Source organism: Sceloporus undulatus, chromosome 3 (genome assembly GCF_019175285.1).
Source record: "Sceloporus undulatus isolate JIND9_A2432 ecotype Alabama chromosome 3, SceUnd_v1.1, whole genome shotgun sequence".
In the NCBI taxonomy this organism is placed as follows: domain Eukaryota; kingdom Metazoa; phylum Chordata; class Lepidosauria; order Squamata; family Phrynosomatidae; genus Sceloporus; species Sceloporus undulatus.
The window spans coordinates 143,986,792-144,011,428 of record NC_056524.1 but is presented as its reverse complement, the minus strand read 5'-3'; the positions used below and the strand labels follow the sequence as shown (position 1 = coordinate 144,011,428).

General features: G+C 39.7%; 1 protein-coding gene across 5 annotated transcripts in view; it reads left to right on the top strand.

Annotated features, from left to right (window-relative positions):
• The window catches only part of MXD4 (MAX dimerization protein 4), an 89,150-nt gene that overhangs the window by 5,394 nt on the left and 59,119 nt on the right, over nt 1–24,637 (top strand). For all 5 annotated transcript variants that reach the window (XM_042458580.1, XM_042458579.1, XM_042458578.1 and 2 more), the window contains exons 4-5: nt 2,139–2,253; nt 19,732–19,891. In XM_042458580.1, the coding sequence (XP_042314514.1) occupies nt 2,139–2,253; nt 19,732–19,891 (275 nt within the window). The remainder of the gene's footprint in view (nt 1–2,138; nt 2,254–19,731; nt 19,892–24,637) is intronic.

The window sequence follows — 24,637 nt, the reverse complement described above, 5'->3', positions numbered from 1 at the left end:
ATGTTTGTGTATAGTTCACATACATTTTTCAAATGCTTTTTCTCAGAAAATTGCATTGCAGTATTGAATGTACTCTGAAGATACTTAATATATACTTAAGATTCATTGTCAAAATTTCTTTCAGAATATTGTTGATGGCTCTTAAAACATGTTCCAAATTTTTTCTGACTTTTAAAAAAGACAACTAACAATAGACAAAGGGATGAAGCAGACCTCTCTCCAGCCCAAGTTGACCCCTGATCAGCCAGGGACTTCAGGGACTGGATGGGCCTCTCTTAAAGCGGACTACTGCTCCAGTCCCAAACGAGGTGCCGGCAAGGAGCGGCTTTTCACTGCTTCTTTTGCCAGCGGTATCAGGTTGCCTTAGGCAGTGTCAGAGTGGCTTCCAGCCACATCGGGGGCGGGCCTCACGCACTCCATGTCCCCTTGGCCCGTCTGTTTCAGGCCAAAGACAACTTTTTTATCTTTCTGATTTCCAGCATATACTTACTTCAATGATGCTTTAGCTAAACCTTCATTCCACTCAATTATCATTCTGAAAAAGTTTTCACCCAAAAACTTAGCATTTCAATTGCTTGCTTATATGTTTGTTTGACAGTAATGTTTTATAATAGATACTAAAGTCACAAGAACAAAAAGATCAATAAAGAAGTAAGAACCTTAGGTCTATCTTGCTAAGAAATTGTGGATCTGTTTGGAAGAAGCCTGTATGGACCAAAACACACAAGTACTTCTAGCCTCCTTGTCTATGCCCTCACTCTAAGCAAAATAACAGGGCAGTTAGATGATGGTTCTGTCTTTTAACTGTGCCCCACAAGCTATGATTCCTTTCATTTCCAAAATTAAAAATTCCCTGTTTTGTGTAGTAACTGTTTTCACTTCAGATGGACACAGTAGTAGATTAAATAACACCACTTATTTCCTCTCGGTCTCTAATATCCATATTTTCAGGAAAACGTGAGATTGTGATCTTGCCTATTAGACCTAGTTCAGTGCTTGGAAAAATGACAAAATAATTGACTTGAAGGCACACAACAACAAAATCATGATAGGGACACATGGAAACATTTGGAAAATGCATTTGGATAAAGTTACTAATAATTCCAGATTGTATTTTATTTTCTATATATGAGTATTGTAATATAGTCTATACACATAAATACTGATTTTATCCTATTATTTATTACTTTTTATTTTTTACTTCTTGCTTGTATTCCTAGTTTTATTTTATTTTTAAAAAATAAAATACAGGTGGCCTCCATATCAACAGATTCTGCATCCACTGATTCAGTTATCCATGGCTTAAAACTATTTTCTTTTTAAATTCCAAAAAGCAAACTTTGATTTTGCCATTTTATATAAGGAACACCATTTTACTGTGCCATTCTGTATTATGGGACTTGAGCATCCACAGATTTTAGTATCCACAGGGGGTGTGGGGCTGGGTCCTGGAATCAAACCCTAGGCCCCACTGTAAACTTCTTGAATGTAGCACCCAGAGCTCAACATAAAATTCCAGGTGACCAAAGCAGAATAGAGTTGGACTACTACTTTCCTTGGTCAGGAGACTATACTCCCATTGATGCAGTCCAGAATTGTATTTGTCTTTTTGTCCATCATATCACATTGTTGACTCATGTTTAGCTTGTGGTCTGCTAAGACCTGTAGACCCTGCTTTCAAGACAGGTGTCATTAATCTTATGTTTGTGCCTTTTCTTTTACTGCCTAGATTTAGTACCTTACATTTCTTGCTGTTGAAACTAATTTTGTTAGTTTTGACCCAGCTTTCCAGTCTGTCAACGTGAACCAGTGGATTCAAATGGGAAGAAAAGAGATTCCACTTAACTATTAGGAAGTTTTATTTGATTTTTTTGTCTAGGAATTCTTCATAGACTGCCCTGGAGGTGGTGGACTTTCTTTCTTTATAGGTCTTTTCAACAGAAGTTGGATGAGCATTTTTCAGGAGTGATGTAATTTGTATTGGGAGGGGGTTGAATTAGATGGATCTTAGAGCCTCTTCCAACTCTATGATTCTATAGTCTTTTCAAGGATTAGAACAATATGGAGTACATATTATTTGTTTGAAGTGAACATATGCTAATGAGCTTTGACAACTTTTTGATTTTTCATAATTTCAGACGGGCTAAACTCCGGTTATATTTAGAAGAGTTAAAACAGCTTGTTCCTTTGGGAGCAGATAGCACTAGACACACTACACTCAGCTTGCTGAAAAGAGCCAAGATGCATATTAAGGTAAAAGAGAGACTTGTTTGAATTTAAATTGTTTTGGTTTGGTGTTTTTATTTGTTGTCATGGACTTTTCTTGGCAAGGTTTATTCCTACGGAGTTTCCTCTGTGGCTGAAAGACTATGATTTAGCTAAGGTCACCCAATTGGTTTTCATGGCCAGGCAGGGATTTGAACCCTGATATCTTCAGCTGTAGCCCAATGCTCAACCATTACATCATGATGAAACAAACACTATGTCCTAAATATTTGTGTCAGCAATTAGGTTGTCTTAGTATTAAATAGATAGGACCGGCAACAAAAAAGTAGATGCAGTTTAGTATTCTTTATATTTCAGTCCCATGGCCCACCCCAAACCAGTTGTCAGCATCCTGTGGTAAAGCATCCCATGTAGGGTTCCCTAATGCCTGCTCCTACCCATCCTCCAGATTTCACACAGTTTTAGGCATGCCACTTGCAGCTTGTTTGGATTATTGGCTAGCCCCAAATGCAAGTGTTCTTTCTTTTCTTTTATAATGAAGTCTCTACTCCCTGTATAAACAATATGGCAAAATGTACAACCACTCTTCTGTCCAATATTTTTAGAGTAACCTGCCGAGTTTGTTTAGGTCAGTGCATGAGGTTTCGCAAGGAACATATTAGTCAAAAGTCACTGCCACTCAATATGAATCTTCAGTTTACTGTGTCAGTGTTACAAATCTGCAGGGAAGTCTAGCATAGAAAGTAATGGAGTCATTGGAGTAAAGGAGAATGGATGCAATAAAACAGAATAACCCTGAAATACAATTATTGGTATTTAAGTTTCCATGGAGTCTTGTTGTTTTTCATGATATGTTCAATGTAGTTATTAGATGTTCAGGGTAGGGTTTCATGTTACACTACTGAGTTGCCATGTTATCATAAACTTTATTATGATGGCCCTAACAATTCAAGGAATGAAACATGTAAAAATTAAAACTTATTTGCTAAAGAATATTGGACATAACTTAAAACTATTTTTTACAAAACCCTGTAAAACCAACAAATAAAAAGTGTGAAATTCATATTTATATTACAGTATGTTCCTTAATGAATTGAGCATACGGTTTCTTAGCTGCCAGTGCAAATTTGAATACTGAGTCTGTAACAAATAGCCACGTATCAGTTAACAATTCCACCCCTATTTTCTGAGGTGTGTAATCTGTCTATAACTAAACAATGGGTCACACAAATCTTTGATTGGGTGCAGAATATAGGGTTCAGAACATGAAATAATGAACTATATCCTCTATCTGATTACAACCAAATACATGTACTCTATCTATAATTGGAATACCTTGACATCGCCCTTTAAAATATGCAGAGGGCATCTGCTGAAATCTAAGTTCTGTGAAAGTTCTTCAGACCAGAAGAAATGTCAAGGTTACAAAGTATTGTGGCTCTGTGGCTACCAAATGGAGAATTGTGCTCCAGCTGTTTGCGCTATCTTGGCTAGCATCATGATCAAACATCCAGTTCTTAAGATCACAAGGATTAAGGCTTTATTTCTCTGTATTAAGGTTACAGACCTTGAACTTGTCTTGGCACAGTGGTGCCCAACCACCAAACCTCAGTTTCTCTAGCCAACAAAGTTTGCTGAGAGAGTGATTTTCAACTCCATTTAGTCTAAGCCAGAATTTTAAATAAAATAAATCTATTCTAGCAGAAACTGAGGGGAGACTCAACTCAGTCTTAAGGCGAGTTGCTGGAACCCCTGGGATAAGTCCCAGGATTTGTTGAATGGATATATTTTACAATATTTCCAAACTAGATTTGGCATCTTCACACCAGATTTCTGCCCCATACAGCATTTACACAATAATTGCACAAAACCTTAGTGGCTTTTAAATGTTGCTTCCATGTTTCTCATTAAGATGAAGTCACAGGTATTTAAATGAATGCTCATGTTCCAAATGATGTCCATCAAGTGTGGAAGTGCTCTTAGGAGTTCTTATACCAAAACCCGTGTTATTCATTTTCCAGCGATGGAGGTGGAAACATCCTATAACATGGGTCAATTGAATCTCTTGCTCCGAAATAGGCAGGAAAACCAGACTTGAAGGAGTCGCCACCAGAGGGAGCAGCCCCCACCATCCCTCAGTCTTTTTCCTACCTCGCTCCGAGTAGGCTGTGTTTTTCCTTTTCTCCTCCTCCTTTGTCGTAAAGACTTTAATATTTCTTCTAATATTTCTCCTGTTCTTCTTATATTCATGGTCTGTTCTCTCTTCTTTACAACTACCTGCAAAACCAGCAATGTTTTCTTTAGTCTTGCTCTATTCTTTTGACTTTCTAACGGCTGAAACAAATACAGACAGTGAGAGACAGTTCAGAAGCTACTGTGTTGTAAGCCAACTAGGCCAAACTCCAGCATTAAAGAACAAGAAGATAGCCCAGCCATGTCTGGCTGAAGGGACTAAAGGCCAGAGAGCCCAGGTGCAGCCAGAGGAGGGAGATCCCTCTGTCCTTGACTAGATGCGCTCCTCTTCAATCTCCACCCTGGCAAGGGGTCTGCGCAATGAGATGGACATCCTGAAAGGAATTGGCTTGGTGGAGGAGGGATATTCCCTGTCCTTAACCAAATGATGCCACACCACAGTCACCAACCCCAGATGGGGTTTGGCTGGTGAGATGGACACCTGAGAAGACCTTGGCATGGCCGGAGGAGAGATATCACCTGTCCTTGGCCAGATCGTGCCCACTGCAGACATCAAACCTGGCAAGTGGTTTGGACAGTGAGAGAGAGATATGAGGCAGATTTCAAGAGGTGAGTGATTATCCTACTTCTAATCCTATGTTTGTGGGTTAAGATTTACCCCAGAAGTTTGTTCCAGCCTTGCATTGCCAGTTTTCAATGAGATTTCAGTGACCTCAGAAGTGCGAGTGGAGAGTTTGTTTCTGGCTTGCATTTCCAGTTTGCAAGAGACCTCAGTTGCACAGAAGTGCGAGTGGAGAGTTTCCCTCCAAAACCAGCTGCCTCTTCCTCTCCATCCTCCATGATCCACTCGGACGGAAGGGATCAGAGAGGGTTATAGAGAGTCTTGCCCGTCTGTCCCATCATCCTCTTTGGGAGAATTTGTCTAAACAATTTATTTGTTGTGCTTCCCTTTTTAAAAGAAGAGGCAAGGCTGCAACTTAAGGTGTGGCAGCCATTTTGATTAAGGACAGCAAATCAAATGAACAAAGGCCTGCTGCCTCTGATCCAGTCTGTCTCTGTTAAAACAAAAGAAAATATTAACTAGAGTTCATTCATCAGAAGAGGAATGTGATCTGGAAAAAGAAAAAAAAACACAACTAAAAATGGGGGCCTTTCAGTAGTTCCTGAAAGCTCCTGAAATCTCTTAGACTTTTGGGGTCTGATGATCTTTTATTATTATTGTATTTGTTTTTATGGTATTATTGTATAAGACAATTAATATATTGGAGTTTCATGAGAACTCTGACCAACTAAAGCTGGAGGATCCTGATCTTCCTCAAGGGAAGGATTTTCCTCCCCTCTCCAAGTCTGGGCCTTCAACACCAAATACTCCATTTTCATGCAGATTTTATGAAGGTCATAAAGCCTCCATAGCTTGTTATTGTGAGATGAAATCCAATAGCTCTGAGTGTGTGTGTGTGTGTGTGTGTGTGTATAGTTACAGCTCACCTCAATTTGTCATGGGAATCAACAGATCCCACTTGTGGTTGCCAGAGTGTGGCCTACAGCGCTTGTTAAAAACAAACAAAAAAACACTTGATGTCAGATGAAGTTTTGCCACAACATTAACAAATGATTAAAGGTAGTGGCTACTTCAGGAGACACTAGCCTAAATGTGATTCGATACAATCCAAGGCCACAACTGGTTTAGATCCAGTACAAGGGCAGATTTGACCAAAGAACTGACACATAGCTGTCCATCACAAACAAAATTTGACATTTCCACCTCTTACTGGGGGCAAATTATTCAGAATAAAGCCTCTTGGCTGAGACTAAGGATAAAAACAAATCTTTATCATCTTTTTTTTTAAAGGTTATTTCCTATAAAACATTCCTCAAATGAAGAATGAGAACAGGGCCCCGACTTTCCTCTCTTGTCTAAATATGACAATGGGTAGCCTTTAGAGATGAAGATGGCTCTGATGCAGGGACTCCATCTTCTGACAGGCTTCTTCTGACTGAGCATTATGCAGTGTTACTACACAATGTGGTTAAGATTTTTCAATAATATTTTCGAGGCCACCCCTCCACTCCAATTAGTCTACAAGAAACGGTCTTGATTTGCCACAAGGCAAAGGTGACTTTTCTTAGACCAGGGCCTTCAATCCTAGAGACACTCCTCAGAGCTGTCTTCACAAAGGTATCCGGTAAGAGTGGGTAAACTGGCCACATTATACCTAAATTCTGTGTCTGTTAATACGCTTTATCATTTACCTTGACAGGTAATGGTAAAACTGCAAATCTAACCAATGGATGACTCAGTATAAGCCTTGGGTTATACTGTTGCGCCCCTTTTTAACCCTAGTACAGGCTGAGTCCTAGTTTAAGGCCCATCTGTAACGGGCCTGAGTTTGTTTTCTGTCCTCGGCTATAATATTGACTGAGGGATGATGGGGGTTGCACCCTCTGGTAGCGACTCCTTCAAGTCTGTTTTTTTCTGCTTATTTCGGAACAAGAGATGGAATCAACCCAAGTTATAGGATATTTCCACCTACACTGCTGAAAATGAACATATCACTGGTAAAAACCAATGTTCCTTTCTCCATTGTTGTTTTAGAGAAGAAATGGCATCAACAGTGCCTATATGTTACACTTGCCTTGTTAGCTTATTCAGTTCCTTTTTCTTAGACTTACATTCTCTATCAAACCAGGCCCTAGGGATCACAGAGGTTTTACATGATGTGGTAGTAACCATACAAGGTGTGAGTGTATCAGTTATGTCCTAATAAATCTTCCTAATAGTATGACACAAGTTTTCAAAGCCCTTGAAGCTTTTCTGTTCCTGGCATCTGTCTGATATTGACATCAATTTTAAGATGTTTTTTACCTTCCAAGTGGTCAAACGTTTTAAGATCTGACAAAACCCCAGAATTATTCTCTTGATATTTCAAGATCAACTTGAGGAGAAAGTGATCACTTTCACCTCTATCATCAATTGCAAATACAGTGGTACCCCGGGATACGAAATGACCGCGTTACGAAATTTCCGGGATACGAAAAAATTAGATAGGAAAAAACTGTTCCGGGTTACGTTTTTTTTTTCGGCTTACGAAAATTTTTTTGGTGCTTTTCAGCGCTTTTTCGCACGAAATCGCGGCTTTCCAGCGCTAGCGGCTATGGCTTTTTCGGGTTGCGAAATCTTCCGGGTTACGAACGGCGCCGCGGAACGAATTAAATTCGTAACCCGGGGTACCACTGTAGCAGCCTGTAAGGAACAATTGTATCTGACCCTATCATATAATCAACTACACTGGCCCGTTTATCAATTAGATACGCAAGAAATAAGAGCCTGATCATTCTTACTAATTAAGTTATCTTCTGAGGATTGTGGCCCAATTAAGGCTTTTCCCAAATTAAATCCTAGCACTTTTTCCATCATGGAAACTACCCATTCTGGTTTTAAAATCACCACAAATTAAAGCCAAGTGATTAGAGTACACTGTTAATGAAAACTATCTAATGTGTCCTCCAACGTGGCCCAAATTTCTGCTGAGGTACTAGCAGATCTTGCAGGGAGATAAGACACTGATACACATCAAATAGGTTGGTTTGTAGCCAGTAGTTTGATACTGACCCAGCTAGTGCTATTGAGTCCACCTCTACAGTGGAAGAAATCAAAAAAAGCCAAACTGCTTCGGCCTTTTGATTCTTCAAAAGAGTCCTTTGCCTCAGACTGAGCCCCTCCTCACCAAGGAGTAAGGTGGGAAGACAGCTGTGCCCCTCTCTACCCCAGCAAAGAAGGATTAAGAGTCTTTCCTTGCTGAGAAGAAGCTTTTCCCTTTATAGTGAGCCACTTTTGAAGCAGCCGGTCAAATGTTAGCACACCCTGCATACCCTGCATTTCTTAGGGGGTACAAATATTTTGTTAAATTTTGTTATAATAGCAATAACAGTTACATTTCTATACTGTAGAGTCTCGATTGTCCGACATAAACGGGCGGGCTGATAGTCGGATAGCTGAAAATGTCAGATAATCCAGAGGGTGTGTTTAGGGAGCCTGGCTGTACCCGTTGCCATGCTTTGGCCCTTGCTTTGGGGCCTGGAGATACTCGCCCTGCTCACTGCCACCGCTGCCGCACTTGGGGTGAGTTTTGGGGAGAAGCTTCATTCAACCACCTCTCCTTGCCTGTTGCGACTGCCATGTTTGGGGGCATGTCTGGAGGGGCGTGGAAATGCATACAGCCACGTCCCCAAGCAGCCGCGACGTCAGATAATTTGGAATGTCAGATGACCGAAGGATGGCTAATCGAGACTCTACTGTACCACTTTATAGTGCTAGGCACTCTCCAAATGGTTTGCAGTGTGTGAGCCAATTGCCCCCAATAAGCTGGGTACAGTGGTACCTCGGGATACGAAATACCCAGGTTACGAATTTTTCGGGATACGAAAAAATCCCATAGGGATTTATTGTTTCGGGTTACGAAAGTTTTTTCGGGTTACGAAAAAACTCCGGCGCTATTTTAAATGGAGCCGCGGCAGAGCCGCGGCTTTTTCCCCATTAGCGCCTATGGGTTTTCGGCTTACGAAGGCTTTTCGGGTTACGAAAGCGGCCGCGGAACGAATTATTTTCGTAACCTGAGGCACCACTGTACTCATTTTACTGATCTACGAAAGAATGGAAGGCTGAGTCAACCTAGAGCCCTGCAGGATCGAATTCACACCATTTTGGCTGCAGTACCAGCATTTAAAGGCATTTAACCAGGACGCAGTGGCTCAGCGATTAAGACGCTTACTCAGTTGATTGCAAGATAGCGGGTTGGCACTTAGAGGCCCAAGTGCCACATGATGGGACTCCTGTCACTAGTCCCATCTTCTGCCAACCTAGCAGTTTGAAAGCATGCAAATACAAGTAGATAAATACGGCAATTCGGTGGGAAGGCAACAGCGTTCCATGCAGTCATGCTGGCCACATAACCACAGTGTCTTTGGACAAAACTAGCTCTTCAGCTTAGTAACAGAGATGAACACCGCCCCCTACAGTCAAACACAATTTGACAACCTTGTCAAACATTTACCTTTAGGGTACTAGCATTTAACCACTGCACTACTAGGGTTCCTATAATAGCAATTACAGAGAGGCCATAAGTATGAACCTTGAAAGACCTTGAAAGAACCAGATGACCTTTAAGTGAACTTAAAGTCAGGTCACAGACCTGAGGACATATGGAAAGAACCCCTGTAACTATAGCTATGAATGCTGCTAGTTCCTGTTCCCTGCCATGGGCATTTCCTCTTGAAGGTCACAGAGAAAGGTTTGTCATTAAGCCAGTCTTTCTGCTTGTACTTTCCTACACTGATTCCTAACCCAAACTCTCTGGTATTGTCCAGATCTTATTACTGCTCAATTAAGTCAATGTCACCACTGTTGACCAAAAATACCTTTTCTAACTCTGAAATTAAAGCTATCAAGCAGGTGGGAATCCCAGTGTTTCTGGAATTCTTGGAAAATCCATCCAAATGCCTCAGGACTCTATAAGAAGCCTGCCTTGGCATCCATACTTTGGCTCAGTCTGGTATCAGGCAGGAATACTGCCAGATTTCATACTAACCCCTCAACTCAAGAGCCCTCCCTCCAATCCATCTGCCTTGGTCCAGGCCTCAGAGGGAGAGAAGAACCACTGGACCTCATCCCCTTTCCTCTGTTTTTATATACCTACTATTATATAGATGTCACACCTGTGACAGGTAAAAATATGTTTTTAAAAAAACAGCACTATATGTTGGACAACCTGGCATATTCAAAGAAACTATGATAGGCAGATTGTACACTGTGTATCCCAATCCAGATGAATGCTTCTTTCTTCGCATGCTGTTGGTAAATGTACCTGGTCCAATGTCCTTCCAGCAATTGAGAATTGTCAATGGCGTTACACATGCCACTGTTCACAGTGCATGTCAAGCTCTGAATTTATTGGAAAATGACTGACATTGTGATTTATACATTAATGATGCGTGCAACCCATCACATCCAAATCAAATTCGTGAATTGTTTGCAATCATTGACTGCCTGCTCTCCTTCATCTCTATCAGAGTTATTTGAGAAATATAAAACGCACATGGCTGAAGATATTTTCCATCGAATACGCAACAAAAATTCAAATATTATCATGGATTTCACAGCAGAAATTTACAACGAAGTGTTGATAATGATTGAAGATTTGTGCTTAGAAATAGCGAACAAAGTTCTCAATCAGTTGGGAATGCCATCACCAAATCGATCTCCTGTTGCTCCATTAGATGTACAATTGCGTCATGAACAAAATTACAACACGGGTGATGTCGTATGTTCAATCAAATATTCCTAAGCTAACACTTGAACAAAAAGGCATTTACGATCAAATAATGCAGAGTACCAATAACAGAGTTGGAGAAATCTTCTTCTTAGATGCAGCAGGAGGAACTGGTAAAACGTTCCTAATTAGATTTATTCTGGCATCAATTGGATCCCAAAATGACATAGCCTTAGCTCTTGCATCGTCCGGAATAGCTGCAACATTGCTGCCAGGTAGAAGAACTGCTCATTCCGCTTTGAAATTTCCATTGAACATGTAATTCATTGAAATTCCCACGTGCAACATTTCCAAAGCATCCGGCATGAGGAAAGTATTGCAGAAATGCAAACTTATAGTTTGGGATGAATGCAATATGGTGCACAAAAAATCGCTTAAGGCTCTTGATTGATTATTGCAAGATTTGTGTGGAAACATCAGACCATTTGGGAACGCATTCATATTGCTTGCAGGAGATTACAGGCAAACATTACCTGTAATTCCTCGATCAACACTAGCGGATAAAATAAATGGTTGCTTGAAATACTCCACTTTGTGGCGACACGTAAAGACATTAAAATTAACTACAAATATGTGTGTCCACTTGCAAAACGATCGATCAGCTGAAATATTCTCACATCAATTGCTGGAAAGCTGCCAGTTGATGTGACCTCAGGACAAATTTCATTGCCTCATAACTTCTGCAATTTAGTGACGTCAAAAGAAGAATTGGTTGAAAAAGTATTTCTCAATATTCAAACCATTTATAAGAATCATGATTGGTTAAGTGAATGAACTATTCTTGCAGTCAAGAACAAAGACGTCTATGAACTTAACAATATTATTCAGTCTAACATTCAATGCAAGGCAGATGAAGCAGTTAATTATCCAACAGAATTTTTGAATTCATTCGATCTGCTGTGGGCTGTCTGTTCACTGCAGTCCTGGGCTGATTGATCACAGACAGAGCAGACAGAGGCCGGGAGATGCTTTGATTGTGATTTCCTGCATGGTGGGGGTTGGACTGGATGGCCCTTGTGGTTTCTTCCAACTCTATGATTCTATGCCACCGCATATACTGCAGTTGAAAAGAGGCGTTCCAGTTATCATGTTGCGTAATATCAACCAGCCAAAGATATGCAACAGCACGCAACTTGCAGTAAAAAATTTAATGAGCAATGTCGTTGAAGCAACAATCTTGACAGGATCTTTCAAAGGTGAAGATGTCCTCATTCCTTGCATTCCTATGATTCCATTGGATTACAATTAAAGAGATTGCAATTCCCAATTCTATTAGTATTAGCAATCACCATCAACAAAGCTCAGGGCCAATCTTTAAAATTTTGTGATTTAGATCTAGACACAGATTGCTTCTCAAATGAACAATTATATGTTACGTGTTCTAGAGTTGGCAAACCAGAAAATCTCTATATCTACACAGACAATGGAACAACAAAAAATATTGTATACCCACAAGCATTGTGAAATTAAATATTTCAGAAACGTGCGCTTTCTCTTTTCTTTCTTTTTTATTTAACCAGACTGAGCCACAGCAACGCGTGGCCATGTACAGCTAGTTATTTCATAAAAAGTTAATAGAACACTTCTTAATTCTCAATATTCTGAAGTAATTGTGGTGAAACATAGAATTGGAAGAGACCTCAAGGGCAATCAGTTCCAACCCCGTTACTTACAATGGACAGTCAAATACAGTACAATCCTGCACCAACATAGCAGCCTGGTCAGACACCTGGAATGGCATATCAACCTTCAGCAAGGAACTGTATAAATATACTACTTAAACTGATGATGATAACCACCTGTCATAGCAGGAGAAAGGGCAGTAGGAAAGGAATGCTTGTAAGAAAATGGGATTAAAGTGATGCATAGCTTTTTCCTTAAAGAAAACAACTGTATTCCTGTTTTTTATGCAAACCCTACAGGGTGACAGTGTGAAGCTTATCAACACAGAAACATTCCCATTTTCCCAACAATACTGAAACATCCTCATATGTTTAGAAGTAATTATTTAAATCACTAGAGATTTTAATGAATCATATCTGTAACAAGCCTGATAAAAGTGTTCATATAGAGAGGGGTCTCTAACACCAAGTTTCAGTTGACTCTGATGTTTATTTCTAGATTTAAAATTTCTATAGCAATTCCCCATATAAATATTGTTGCAGGGACAAATTAGTACATATATGGCATTACTAGTTAGGCAGTTTAAAAATACTCTTATGGGTTATCTGTACAGGCAAAATAAAGTGGCTTCAAACCGACTTGAAGCCAAGCTGTTTATACAAAATAGGATGCCAAACCAGGTGGGAACCAACATGAAGCCATGCTCTGTGGCTAAAAACTGGAGCAAAAAGAAGCTCTGACACTCCACTTCAGGCTTGAAAATGGGCATCATTGCACATGCATGTAAAAAGCAAGGTGCGAGTGAGAACATGGGAAAGCAAAAACATGACAGGTCACCAATAATGCAGTAGATGTAATTACAACATACACAAAACAGACAGTCCAACAAGGGGGCACGGGGAGAAGGGGGAAAGGAGGCATGTATGGGAGGGCTTCCATGAGTGTTTTGCCAGTGTGTCACTGGGCACTGAACAGGTGGTGTATTCACACGCAGCTATGTGGTCGTTCACATGGAGTGTCCAATAGCATGGCAGCTGGGCAGGAAGAGGCAGGTAATTGGCAGTCACAGGTTCATGCAACGGTGTGCAAGTATATTGCAGAGGTGAAAAAAAGATAACTGAGTGGTGTGGCTTGATGCCACATGGTGTAGACAGCCTGTGAATATTTAGCCTGCCTTTGCAGCTAGCTGTGCAGACAGCAGGGTTTCTACCTGCTTTCATAAAAACTGGTATCAGCCTGGTTTTTCCTGCCCTCTGCTCAGTCCAGTAATCTAAATACTTCACCCAGCTGTAGGTTAGTGAAGCTGTGTGTTTTTAAGGATATACTGCAACATGAACAATGTCCAAAGGGGTAATGTTCCAGTACGGCGATGACACTCAGCTATATCTTTCCACCCCAGACCTTTCTCCAGGGCTTGAACAGCAAGTTTCATCATGTCTCAAAGCTGTCTCTCTGTGGATGCGTCATTGGCATTTGAAGCTCAACGGAGCTTCTTGTCTTTCCACCTAAATCCTCCCTTCAATACTCCTTTTCTGTTTCTGTCGACAACACCTCTATTCAACCAGTCCAGGAAGCCCATAGCCTTGGTTTCACTTTTGGTTCCTCTCTGTCTTTTATCCCCCAGATCCAGGCCACAGCCAAAGCCTGCAGATTCTTTCTTTACAGCATTGCCAAAATCCGTCCATTTCTTTCGGCCTTTACTGCCAAGACTCTGATCCATGTTCTGGTGGTTTCCTGACTAGATTACTGTAACCTTCTTGTAGTAGGGCTTCCTCTTTCTCCTCTTCGCCTTTTAATTTCTGTCCAGTGTTCAGCAGCACACATCATTACATGCTTTGACCATGTTTCTCTTTGATTATCACCCCTTCACTGGCTCCCTTTCCCTTCCATATTCAGTATAAGCTTCTGTTGTTAACTTTTAAAGCCCTGCATTGGCTGGCCCCTCTATATTTATCTGCACTTCTTTCTCCTTACATTCCCACTTGTATCTTCCATTCTAGTAGTCAAGAAGCTCTGTCCCAGCCTAGGATCTCCACTGACCCGTCCCGGATTCATCCCTTTTCACTTGCTGCCCCTCACTCCTGGAACCTTCTTCCCACATGAACACGGGTCACCACTTCATTGACGACTTTTAAATTTGAGTCGAAGACCACCCTGTTCAGGGAAGCGTTCCCAAGCACTGTGTGAATATTTATCTGATTTATTAGATGTTTTGGATGAAACCGATTATCTGGACCCATTTCAAACTGGCTTCAGGGCGGAATACGGAGTTGAGACAGCCATGGTCGCCTTAGTCGATGACCTCCATCTGAGCATCGACAGGGGAAGTGTGACCTTGTTGGTGCTCTTGGACAGCTCAGTGGCTTTTGATACCATTTGACCATGGTATCCTTCTGGAATGCCTGAGGGAGTTAGGTATTGGGGGCACTGCACTCCAGTGGCTCTGTTCCTATCTCTCGGGCAGATTCCAGATGGTGAGGCTGGGAGACACTTGGTCTTCTAAGAGAGAGCTGACCTCTGGCTTCCCTCAGGGCACCATCCTGTACCCTATGCTGTTTAACATTTACATGAAACCACTGGGAGAGATCATCTGGAGACATGGGGTGTGATGTTATCAGTATCACCCAAATTTATTTCTCTATGTCTCCAACTGATGCAGTGACTAAGGATGGCATCTCTCCTCTGGATGCCTGCCTTGGGTCAGTAATGGGCTGGATGAGGGAAAACAAACTCAAGCTGAATCCAGGAGGTACTCGCGATTGATTCCCCAAGTCCAGGGATGGAGATTTGTCAGCCAGTTGTGGATGGGGTCACACTTCCCCTAAAGAATGAAGTTCGCAGTTTGTGGATACTTCTGGATCCATCACTACAATTATCATCTCAAGTATATACGATGGCCAGAAGTGCCTGGTATCAACTTCAGTTGATATGCCAGCTGCGTCCTTACCTGGACCAAAAGGATCTAGAAGCAGTGGTACATGCACTGGTAACCTCTCGTCTTGACTTCTGTAATGTGCTCTACTTGAGACTACCTTTGTACCAAGTTCGGAAACTTCAATTGGTGCAAAATGCAGCAGCCAGACTGGTCACCGGAACATCTAGATCAGACCATATAAAACCAGTACTAAAATCTCTTCACTTGCTGCTGACCATCTTCCAGGCGCAGTACAAAGTGTTGGTTATCACCTTTAAAGCCCTATATGGCTTGGGCCCAAGTTACTTGAGGGAACGCCTCTTCCTACACACTCCGCCCGGCACTCTCAGATAACCGGGAAGAATTTATTGGATTATCCAAAGACTAGGTTAATATCAATTTAGAGGGAGCGAAAGGTCAGGCCCAATGCCATCAGGCCTGAAGAGGAAGAGCCCTCCCCTCCCTCCATCCAACAGTCATCTTCTGGCCAGGGAGCGAAAGGACAGGCCCAACACCATCGGGCCTGAAGAGGAAGAGCCCTCCCCTCCCTCCTTTCAACTGTCATCTTCTGGCCTGGGAGGGAATGAAAGGACAGACCCAAAGCCATCGGGCCTGAAGAGGAAGAGCCCCCCCTCCTTCCTTCCAACTGTCATCTTCTGGCCTGGGAGGGAGCGAAAGGACAGGCCCAACACCATCGGGCCTGAAGAGGAAGAGCCTTCCCTCCCTCCCTCCAACTGTCATCTTCTGACCTTAGAGGGAGCGAAAGGTCAGGCCCAATGCCATCGGGCCCAGCCTTGATTAAGATGTTGAGCCCTCCCTCCAGTCCATCTGCCTTGGTCCAGGCCTCAGAGGGAGAGAAGAATGCTGGACCTGATCCCCTCCCCCCCTCCCCACCATTCTCTTCTCCTTTTGTACCGTGTCTTTTTAGATTGTAAGCCTGAGGTCAGGGAACCGTCTATTATGCCCTCTGTTGTAAGCCGCCCAGATTCCCAGAGATTGGGCGGCATATAAATAAATCCTATTATTATTATTATTATTATTATTATTAACTTCCCAAAAAGCATTCACCGTCATGGCTCCTAAACTGTGGAATAGCTTACCGGAAGAGATCTGTCTTATCACTGCCTTAGATGCCTTTAAGAAGGCACTCAAGACGGATCTCTTCCAGTGAGCCTGCCCCCCTGAGCTTCTGTAGACAACCATAAAGGGACGCTCCATTCTGAGCATGTCTATTAGACTAGATGGTGACAATGATTTTATTGATGTAATGTAATGCTGTGATTGTATAGACAGTATTTTATATGTGACTGTAATTTATTTTATTGATGTAATCCCGCCTCAATCCATAGGGAGAGGCGGGAAATATAAATAAAATTTATTATTTTTTATTAATAGGCTATTAATTATATACAAAATCATTTAATAACAAAATTTAAACTAAAATCACATTTTTGTTCTCTTATCTTAATAGATTTTCCCCAATCTTCCTTAAATTTCTAGGATTTTGAAGAGTTCTTTTTTCTTGAAGTATAAAAAGAAACCATCTATCTTGTTATGTATTATGTATAGTTTAAATAGATACAGAAATCAACTCTAACTCATTCAGTGTACATTATCTTGATTTCATCTCTTAACAAAAAAGTGTTATGCTTGTTTAATTGTCTAATACAAGTTTAATGTTTTTAAATCCTCAGCTGAGGTGTCATTTGTTCATCTACAGACCTGTAACAATAAAAAGATTACATACAGATTATGAGAGGAAAGAGGTTCAGCATGTTACCATCACAGAATTTTAAACTGTTAAATATCCAATATATCTGTTTTTATATTCCATCTTGTTTCCCATTTACTTTTTGCATCCACTCATCCCAGGTTGGTCTTGCTTCTGATTTCCATAATCTAGCTATTGAAATTCTCACCGCTGTAACTAAATACAAAATTATCTTCCAATATTTGCTTTCGTCCTGTGTTTTCAAAATCGAGGTCATGTTAAGTAAGTATAATTTGGGATTCATTAGGAATTTTATCCCAAAGATTTGTTGAATTGTCTCATGAACGTCCCTCCAAAATTTCTGAATTTCTACACATCGCCACCACACATGAAAAATTGTCCCTTTCTCTTTATTACACCTCCAGCATAACCCTTGTTCCAACTTATAGATTTTTTAAAATTTCCATGGTGTATAATACCACCTATTCATTATTTTCATGTGATTCTCTTTTAGGTTTTGCGCCACTGTAAATTTATTCGTTTTTTCCATATATTTTGCGATTCTTCAATTTCAATCTTATCTCCCATATCCCACACCCATTTGATCATATAATCTTTTACCATCTCTTGTTCCATATGTCTGCTTATTAACAAATTATACAGCTTCGATACCTTTTTTTTTGTCAGACTGCCAAATTATTTTGTCTAGTTCGTTTGGATTACTTTCAATACCTATTGTTTTCTTATCTTCCATATATCTTTGTCATAGCTGTAAATAATTAAACCAGCCATTATTGTATCCCTCTTTATTTAATTGCTCTCTTGATTTTAAATCTGTATTGCCTGAATGTTCCATCTTAATTGCATTTTTACATGTAAGCCATTCCTTGCCCTCTACCCATCTTCCATAGAATGCTTCCTGTGCAGAAATCCATATAGATAATTTAAAATAAAATTTTGCTTTAATTTTCCTCCATGTAAATAATAAACATCTCCTGATTGGGTGGTTTATAAAGTCTCCATTGCATTTTAATTTTTCATAGCCTAAAAAGGCATGCCAGCCAAATCTTATTTGTATTGCTTCTAAATTAAGTAGTTCTTTAATCCAATTCTGAATCCAAATCAAACTACATGCCCAATAATATAGTTTCAAATCTAGTACTGAATATCCTCCTTTTTCTTTCTTATCCTTTAAAACCAACCATTTAATTCTTGGTTTCTGTCCTTTCCATATGAATTTCTTGAGTTCAGATTCCCATTCCTTAAACATCCCCTCTTTAATTTCAATTGGCAGATTTAATAGCAAATACAATAGTTTAGGGAGGATTGTCATCTTCATTACCGCAATTCTCCCTGAGATTTAATTTGTTCCATCTTATTAGTTTTCTTTTATTCCTTTCCAACTAGCTACATAGTTATTATTAAACAATTTTAAATTGTCCTTAGCTATCCAAATCCCTAGATACTTAATTTTTCTCTCTGCCTTACAGCACGATTTCTCTTTTAGGAGACTCTCCTCTTTTTTAGACATATTTTTGATTATCATCATCATCTTCCCTTTATTAATTTTCAAACCTGAATATTTGCCAAATTCCTCTAACTCTTGAAATAGTTCATCCACATTTTGTATAGGATCTTCCAAGACTATCACTCTATTGTCTGCAAAAGCACTTTTTTTTTGTTTCTTGCCCTTTAATCTTGATACCTTTGATCTTTGGGTTCAGTTTAATTGATGTTAGTAAAATTTCTATTACCATTACAAATAATAGCGGGGACATGGGGCATCCTTGCCGCATACCTTTATTGATAAAGTATTCTTGAGACCTTTCCTTGTTAATAACTAAATAAGCTTTTTAGTGATTGTATATTTGCCCTATTACCTTAATAAAATTTGTGCCCATATCCATTCTCTTTAAAACATTATTATTATTATTATTATTATTATTATCATCATCATTAATTGTTGCCTGTTTTTTAACTAATTCTATTTTATATTACTACCTACTGTTTATATGTATTTTGCCATTGGCAAGTTTTATATTTTTATTGACTTGATTATCTGTATGTACAGTGCTGTGTACATTTACACCGCTATAGAAATAAATAAATTAATAATAATAATAATAATAATAATAATAATAGACCAGAACATTTAGAAGAATTTGGGTTAAAAATGTCAGAATGAACCAACCTGTCTTTTGAATTGTGTGTGCAATAGTAAAATATTGTGTGGGGAGTTTCACAGCCCTCAGTGCTTTGAACCAAATGCTAATGTTTTGTACTATCTTCTTGATGTAATAAGACAAAGTGGAAAAGGTTAAGGACAACATCTATGAGTATCTATGAATTTATTGTGGAAATCTGTGACAATTGTATAATTCTCAGTGATGAGTACATCAAGGAAATGGATATGTGGGTGTTTACTTCCGTTGATAGATATAAACATGATTGTAAAATCTATAGAGCTTGGATATAATATAAACTTTTCTAAGCATTTCTTTCTCTTAATTCAGGCCATTAAGCTTAAATGTGATTGTAGGATCTGTAGAGTTGCTATATAATATAAACTTTTCTAAGCATTTCTCTTAATTCAGACTATAAAATGGTCATCAATATATTGCCACTGTATGAGAGGTTTGTCACTTATTGCATATTTATAATATATGGGGTAATCTCTGCAATCAGAAGACTCTTTTTATAGCTGAATAGAGAGTTTTATTAATCTCATTCTTTAGAAATTGGAAGAACAGGACCGAAAAGCTCTAAATATTAAAGAACAATTACAACGAGAACATAGGTATCTCAAGCGTAGATTGGAACACCTCTCCATGCAGGGCCTGGAACGCATTCGCACAGATAGCCTGGGATCAACAGTATCAACAGATTCTGATCAAGGTAGGTGGTACTAAATTCTGCCATCTAATGTTAGAATAAAGGTACTTCACTTTCCTTATCTATAAATATGTACATTACGAGACACAAAGCATGTCGGAATTTATAATATCAATGTTTTGTAATTAAAAGTATCTGATTGAGTTATTAATATTAAAAACAAGTTTAACAAGTTTTTATAAAACTACTGTATAGGAGCAGAAAAGAAAACTGAGAAGAGATTAACTGATTTCATGTGGAAATTTCTGCAATAGTATTAGAGCAAAAGTACAAAATGCTGGGGAGAAAAGGAGGAACTAAATGCCTTAAAATTGAGCTGCTGCTGAAGAACCTTTTATTAATATAAAATCCAATAAAATCCAACTGATACTGGCAGAATAGAATATATCCTCTCAGTGTTAAAACTACCCCACTGAAGTGCTGTTTTGGAATATTCAGTGTTAGAAGTGTTAGGGAAGCGGTCTCCATGCAAGTTTTGTTTTCTGATGTGGTTATAAAATGAAATTTCAGCATTGGAACTTGCCAGTATTTTAGATACCAATTCTGAATGAAAATGGAAACTTCAGATAGTAGCATTCTCAAAGGATACATTTCTTTTCCTGGTAGATCGTTACCATTCTGGCTTTTCCTACATTTCTACTTTATGTCCAGGAGAATTTTTGAAATGTACTTCAATTTATAGCATACTAAGAAGCATGAGCTTACATTTACATTTGTGTTTTCAGCTTTTATTTTTAATGTCCTGTATTTTTTGCATGTCCTACATTTTGTGATGCCTTCTTCTCCTTTCTCCATCTGGTCATCCTGCTACCATTTTGAAATATGGTAAAGTGTGCATGATTAAAACAACCATTATAGGGCTGAAGATGATCTAAATTGTGCTCTCTAACATCTAAACAAGCACCTGCAGCAACAGGATACCGTCACCTCAGTACTAGGGCAATCCATAAGAAACAGGAAGACTACAATGTGATGCAGCATCTAAAAAAGCCAATGTGATTCTAGGCTGCATGAATAGAAATACAGTGTCTAGTTTGAGGAAAGTGGCAAATGTAATATTGGAGCCATTGGCAAGAATCTTTGAGAACTCCTGGAGAACAGAAGAAGTCCCAGCAGACTGGAGGAGGGCAAACATTGTCCCCATCTTCAAAAAGGGAAAAAAAGAGAATCCCAACAATTATTGTCCAGTTAGTCTGACATCAATACCAGGAAAGATTCTAGAGCAGATCATTAAACAGACAGTCTGTGAACATCTAGAGGGCAATTCCATAATCACAAAAAGTCAACACGGGTTTCAGAGAAAGAAGTCATGCCAGACAAATCTGATCTTTTTTTTTTTTTTTTGATAAAATTACCATCTTGGTAGATGAAGGGAATGCTATGGATATAGTATATCTTGATTTTAGTAAGGCATTTGGCAGGGTTCCCCATGACACTCTTGCAAACAAATTAGTGAAATGTGGGCTAGACAACGTAACTGTTATATGGATTTGTAATTGATTGACTGGCTGAACCCAAAGGGTGCTCAACAATGGCTCCTTTTCATCCTGGAGAGATGTGACCAGCGGGGTCCCACAGGGGTCTGTCTTGGGCCCAGTGCTATTCAACATCTTTATCAATGACTTGGATGACAGAATTGGGGGCATATTTATCAAATTTGCAGATGATGCCAAATTAGGAGGAATAGCTAATACCCCAGAGGACAGGATCAAAATTCAAAATGACCTTGATAGATTGGAAAGCTGGGCCAAGGCTAACAAAATGAATTTCACCAGGGAGAAGTGCAAGGTACTGCACTTAGGGTTGAAAAATGAAAAGCACAGATATAGGATGGAGACACCTGGCTGAACGAGACTACGTGTGAAAGGGATTTAGGAGTCCAAGTAGATCACAAGTTGAACATGAGTGAACAGTGCGATGCAGCAGCTAACAAGGCCAATGGGATTTTAGGCTGCATTAGTAGAAGTATAGTGTCTAGATCAAGGGAAGTAATAGTGCCACTCTATTCTGCTCTGGTCAGGCCCCACTTGGAATACTGTGTCCAGTTCTGGGCACCACAATTTTAAAAGGTTGTTGAGAAACTGGAGCATGTACAAAGAAGGGCAACTAAAATGGTGAAGGGTCTGGAAATCATGCCCTATGAGGAATGACTTAGGCAGCTGGGGATGTTTAGCCTGGAGAAGAGAAAGTTAAGGGTGATATGATAGCCCTGTTTAAATATCTGAAAGGATGTCACATTGAGGAGGGAGGTAACTTGTTTTCTTCTGCTCCAGAGATTAGGACCCGGAGCAATGGATGCAAGCTACAGGAAAAGAGATTCCACCTCAACATTAGGAGGAACTTTCTAACAGGGCTGTTCGACAGTGGAACAAACTCCCTCGGAGTGTAGTGAAGTCTCCTTCCTTAGAGGTCTTTAAACAGAGGCTGGATGGCCATCTGTCGCAATGCTTTGATTGAGATTTCCTGTATGGCAGGGGGTTGGACTGGATGGCCCTTGTGGTCTCTTCTAACTATGATTCTGTGATTCTATGAAAGTAATAGAGCCACTCTATTCTGCTTTGGTCAGGCCCCACCTGGAATACTATGTCCAGTTCTGGGCACCACAGTTCAAAAAGGATGTTGACAAGCTGGAGCGTGTCTAGAGTAGGGCGACCAAAGTGGTGAAGGATCTGGAAACCATGCCCTGTGAGGAGAGAAGCTTAAGGAGCTGGGTATGTTTAGTTAGAAGGTTAAGAGGTGATATGATAGTGCTGTTTAAATATTGCCATACTGAAGATGGAGCAAATTTGTTTTCTGCTGCTCCAGAGACTAGGACCCAGAGCAAAGGATTCAAACAAAAGGAAAAGAGATTCCACCGAAACATTTGGAAGAACCTCTTGAGAGTAAGAGAGTCTCCTTCTTTGGAGGTCTTTAAACAGCCATCTGTCAGGGATGCTTTGATTGTGAGTTCCTGCATGACAGAATGGGGTTGGACTGGATGGCCCTTGTGATCACTTCTGATTCTATGAGTGTACCATCTATGTGCATCAAATTTGGTCACAAGAGCAATTGTAACCAGTAAGTGATATATCCTGGTTGACTGTGAATGCATACAAAGAATTGCTCTTGTGTGGGATACCTTTCCCTCAGATATTTTTTTTATTATTTCTGGGAAAATGTGTCATGATATCATTAGCTGAGTCTATTGGATGGCAAATTAGTTTGAATAGTCTGTACATTCTCTTGCTGCTGAATTTCTAATGAATGGCTGATAAGTTTCTGAGAGCACTTGGAAGGATATGACTAACGTGGGCAGGTAACATGGGGACCTTTGTTTTTTGCAGGTGCCAGGCCAATCCTGAAATTTTTGTATTTACTAATGAGGATGGACAGAGGGTTGATTTTGTCAACTGGTATTCCCAGGGGGTTGAAGTTACTGGCTTGTAGTTTCATTAAGATTCAAATTTTAAGGACATATGGATGGAGAATTAAAATAATGTGGCTTTCATTCTTCTATCCCTCCCTCAGAAAATGCTGTAATGAGCATAAAATGATTAATAATAAGCTGTTGTGATAGGCAGGGACAGACTCTCAGTGTCACCTTAATAAAAAGTCCTTATCCTGTCTTTTTCTCAGCATTATCTCCTACCTTCCCTCATCAGACAATCCCATTGTGTCAGAAGTCTAGGAAACCCAGTGCTTAATTCAGGGTCCAAATAGGTTGGTGTAGCTGATGGCATGTTTCTGAATAATGTACCACACAGACAGTCTTAGTGATTACATGAAAACAAACTGTAACTTTTTTGTAGTAACAAGTATTTAAGTTCTGACTTGATTAAGTCCAAACTACTCTTTAGTTACATCGAGTGTCAGCTCACTAGCCAATTAAATAACACATAGATCCCCTTCAGATATTACTTCCTCTAAATCTTTTATTACATCCCAAGACACAACCCCAGGCTGTCCCTTCTGAAGGTGCTGGCTGAGACCTGCCTTAAACCTCCCTCTGAGAACCTTCTCTGACAACTCTCCACCCTCCTTTAAACTGCCAGGTTTTTTCTTCTTCTCTGAGTTCCTACTCCTCCCATACACTTCCACAGTGATAGGTTGGATGCTTTGTCTGCCCAGCCACTTATTACAAGTTTGGTTGCAGCTTGCTAGGCAGAAGTTCCAAAGGGGTTTTGGTCACAGTTGTTGACCATTTTCTGCTTCTTACTTTTGTTCAGTCAGTCAGAAGCTCTGAATCTGATGAAGAATGTTGGTCACAATGAAAGTGATTCTATTAGAAAATGTATGCAATAATTTCAAAGTATATAGTGCATACATTTAGCATTTTAAATTTTAATACAACATTATGTTGGTAATAAGAGGCTCAAAATGAGTTTTGTACCTCAGACATTCATATCTGAATCCTACTAGTAGTCCAAACTAGATTATATTGGATCAATAGGATTTATATATTAACTCAACATTCTACAATACATTTAATGGATCAGCTCTACTTGGGAATATGGCAAGGATTCAAACCTCAGCTAACAGAATGCAGGAGTTTTAATAGTCAGACTCATAAAATAGTCCACTTTTCCTCTACTTTTTTCACATACTATTGTTTAAGTACAGTATGTCTTTCAAGCTAACAGTTTTGCAGGAAGCATTTAAAAAGTATTTTCAAAATTTTTGTTTCAGAATCCATTAAAGGAACCACACTGTCTTCCTATATGTTTTTGTCTTTATTGAATAACAATGTTTGGATAAGTGTAAAATATGCCT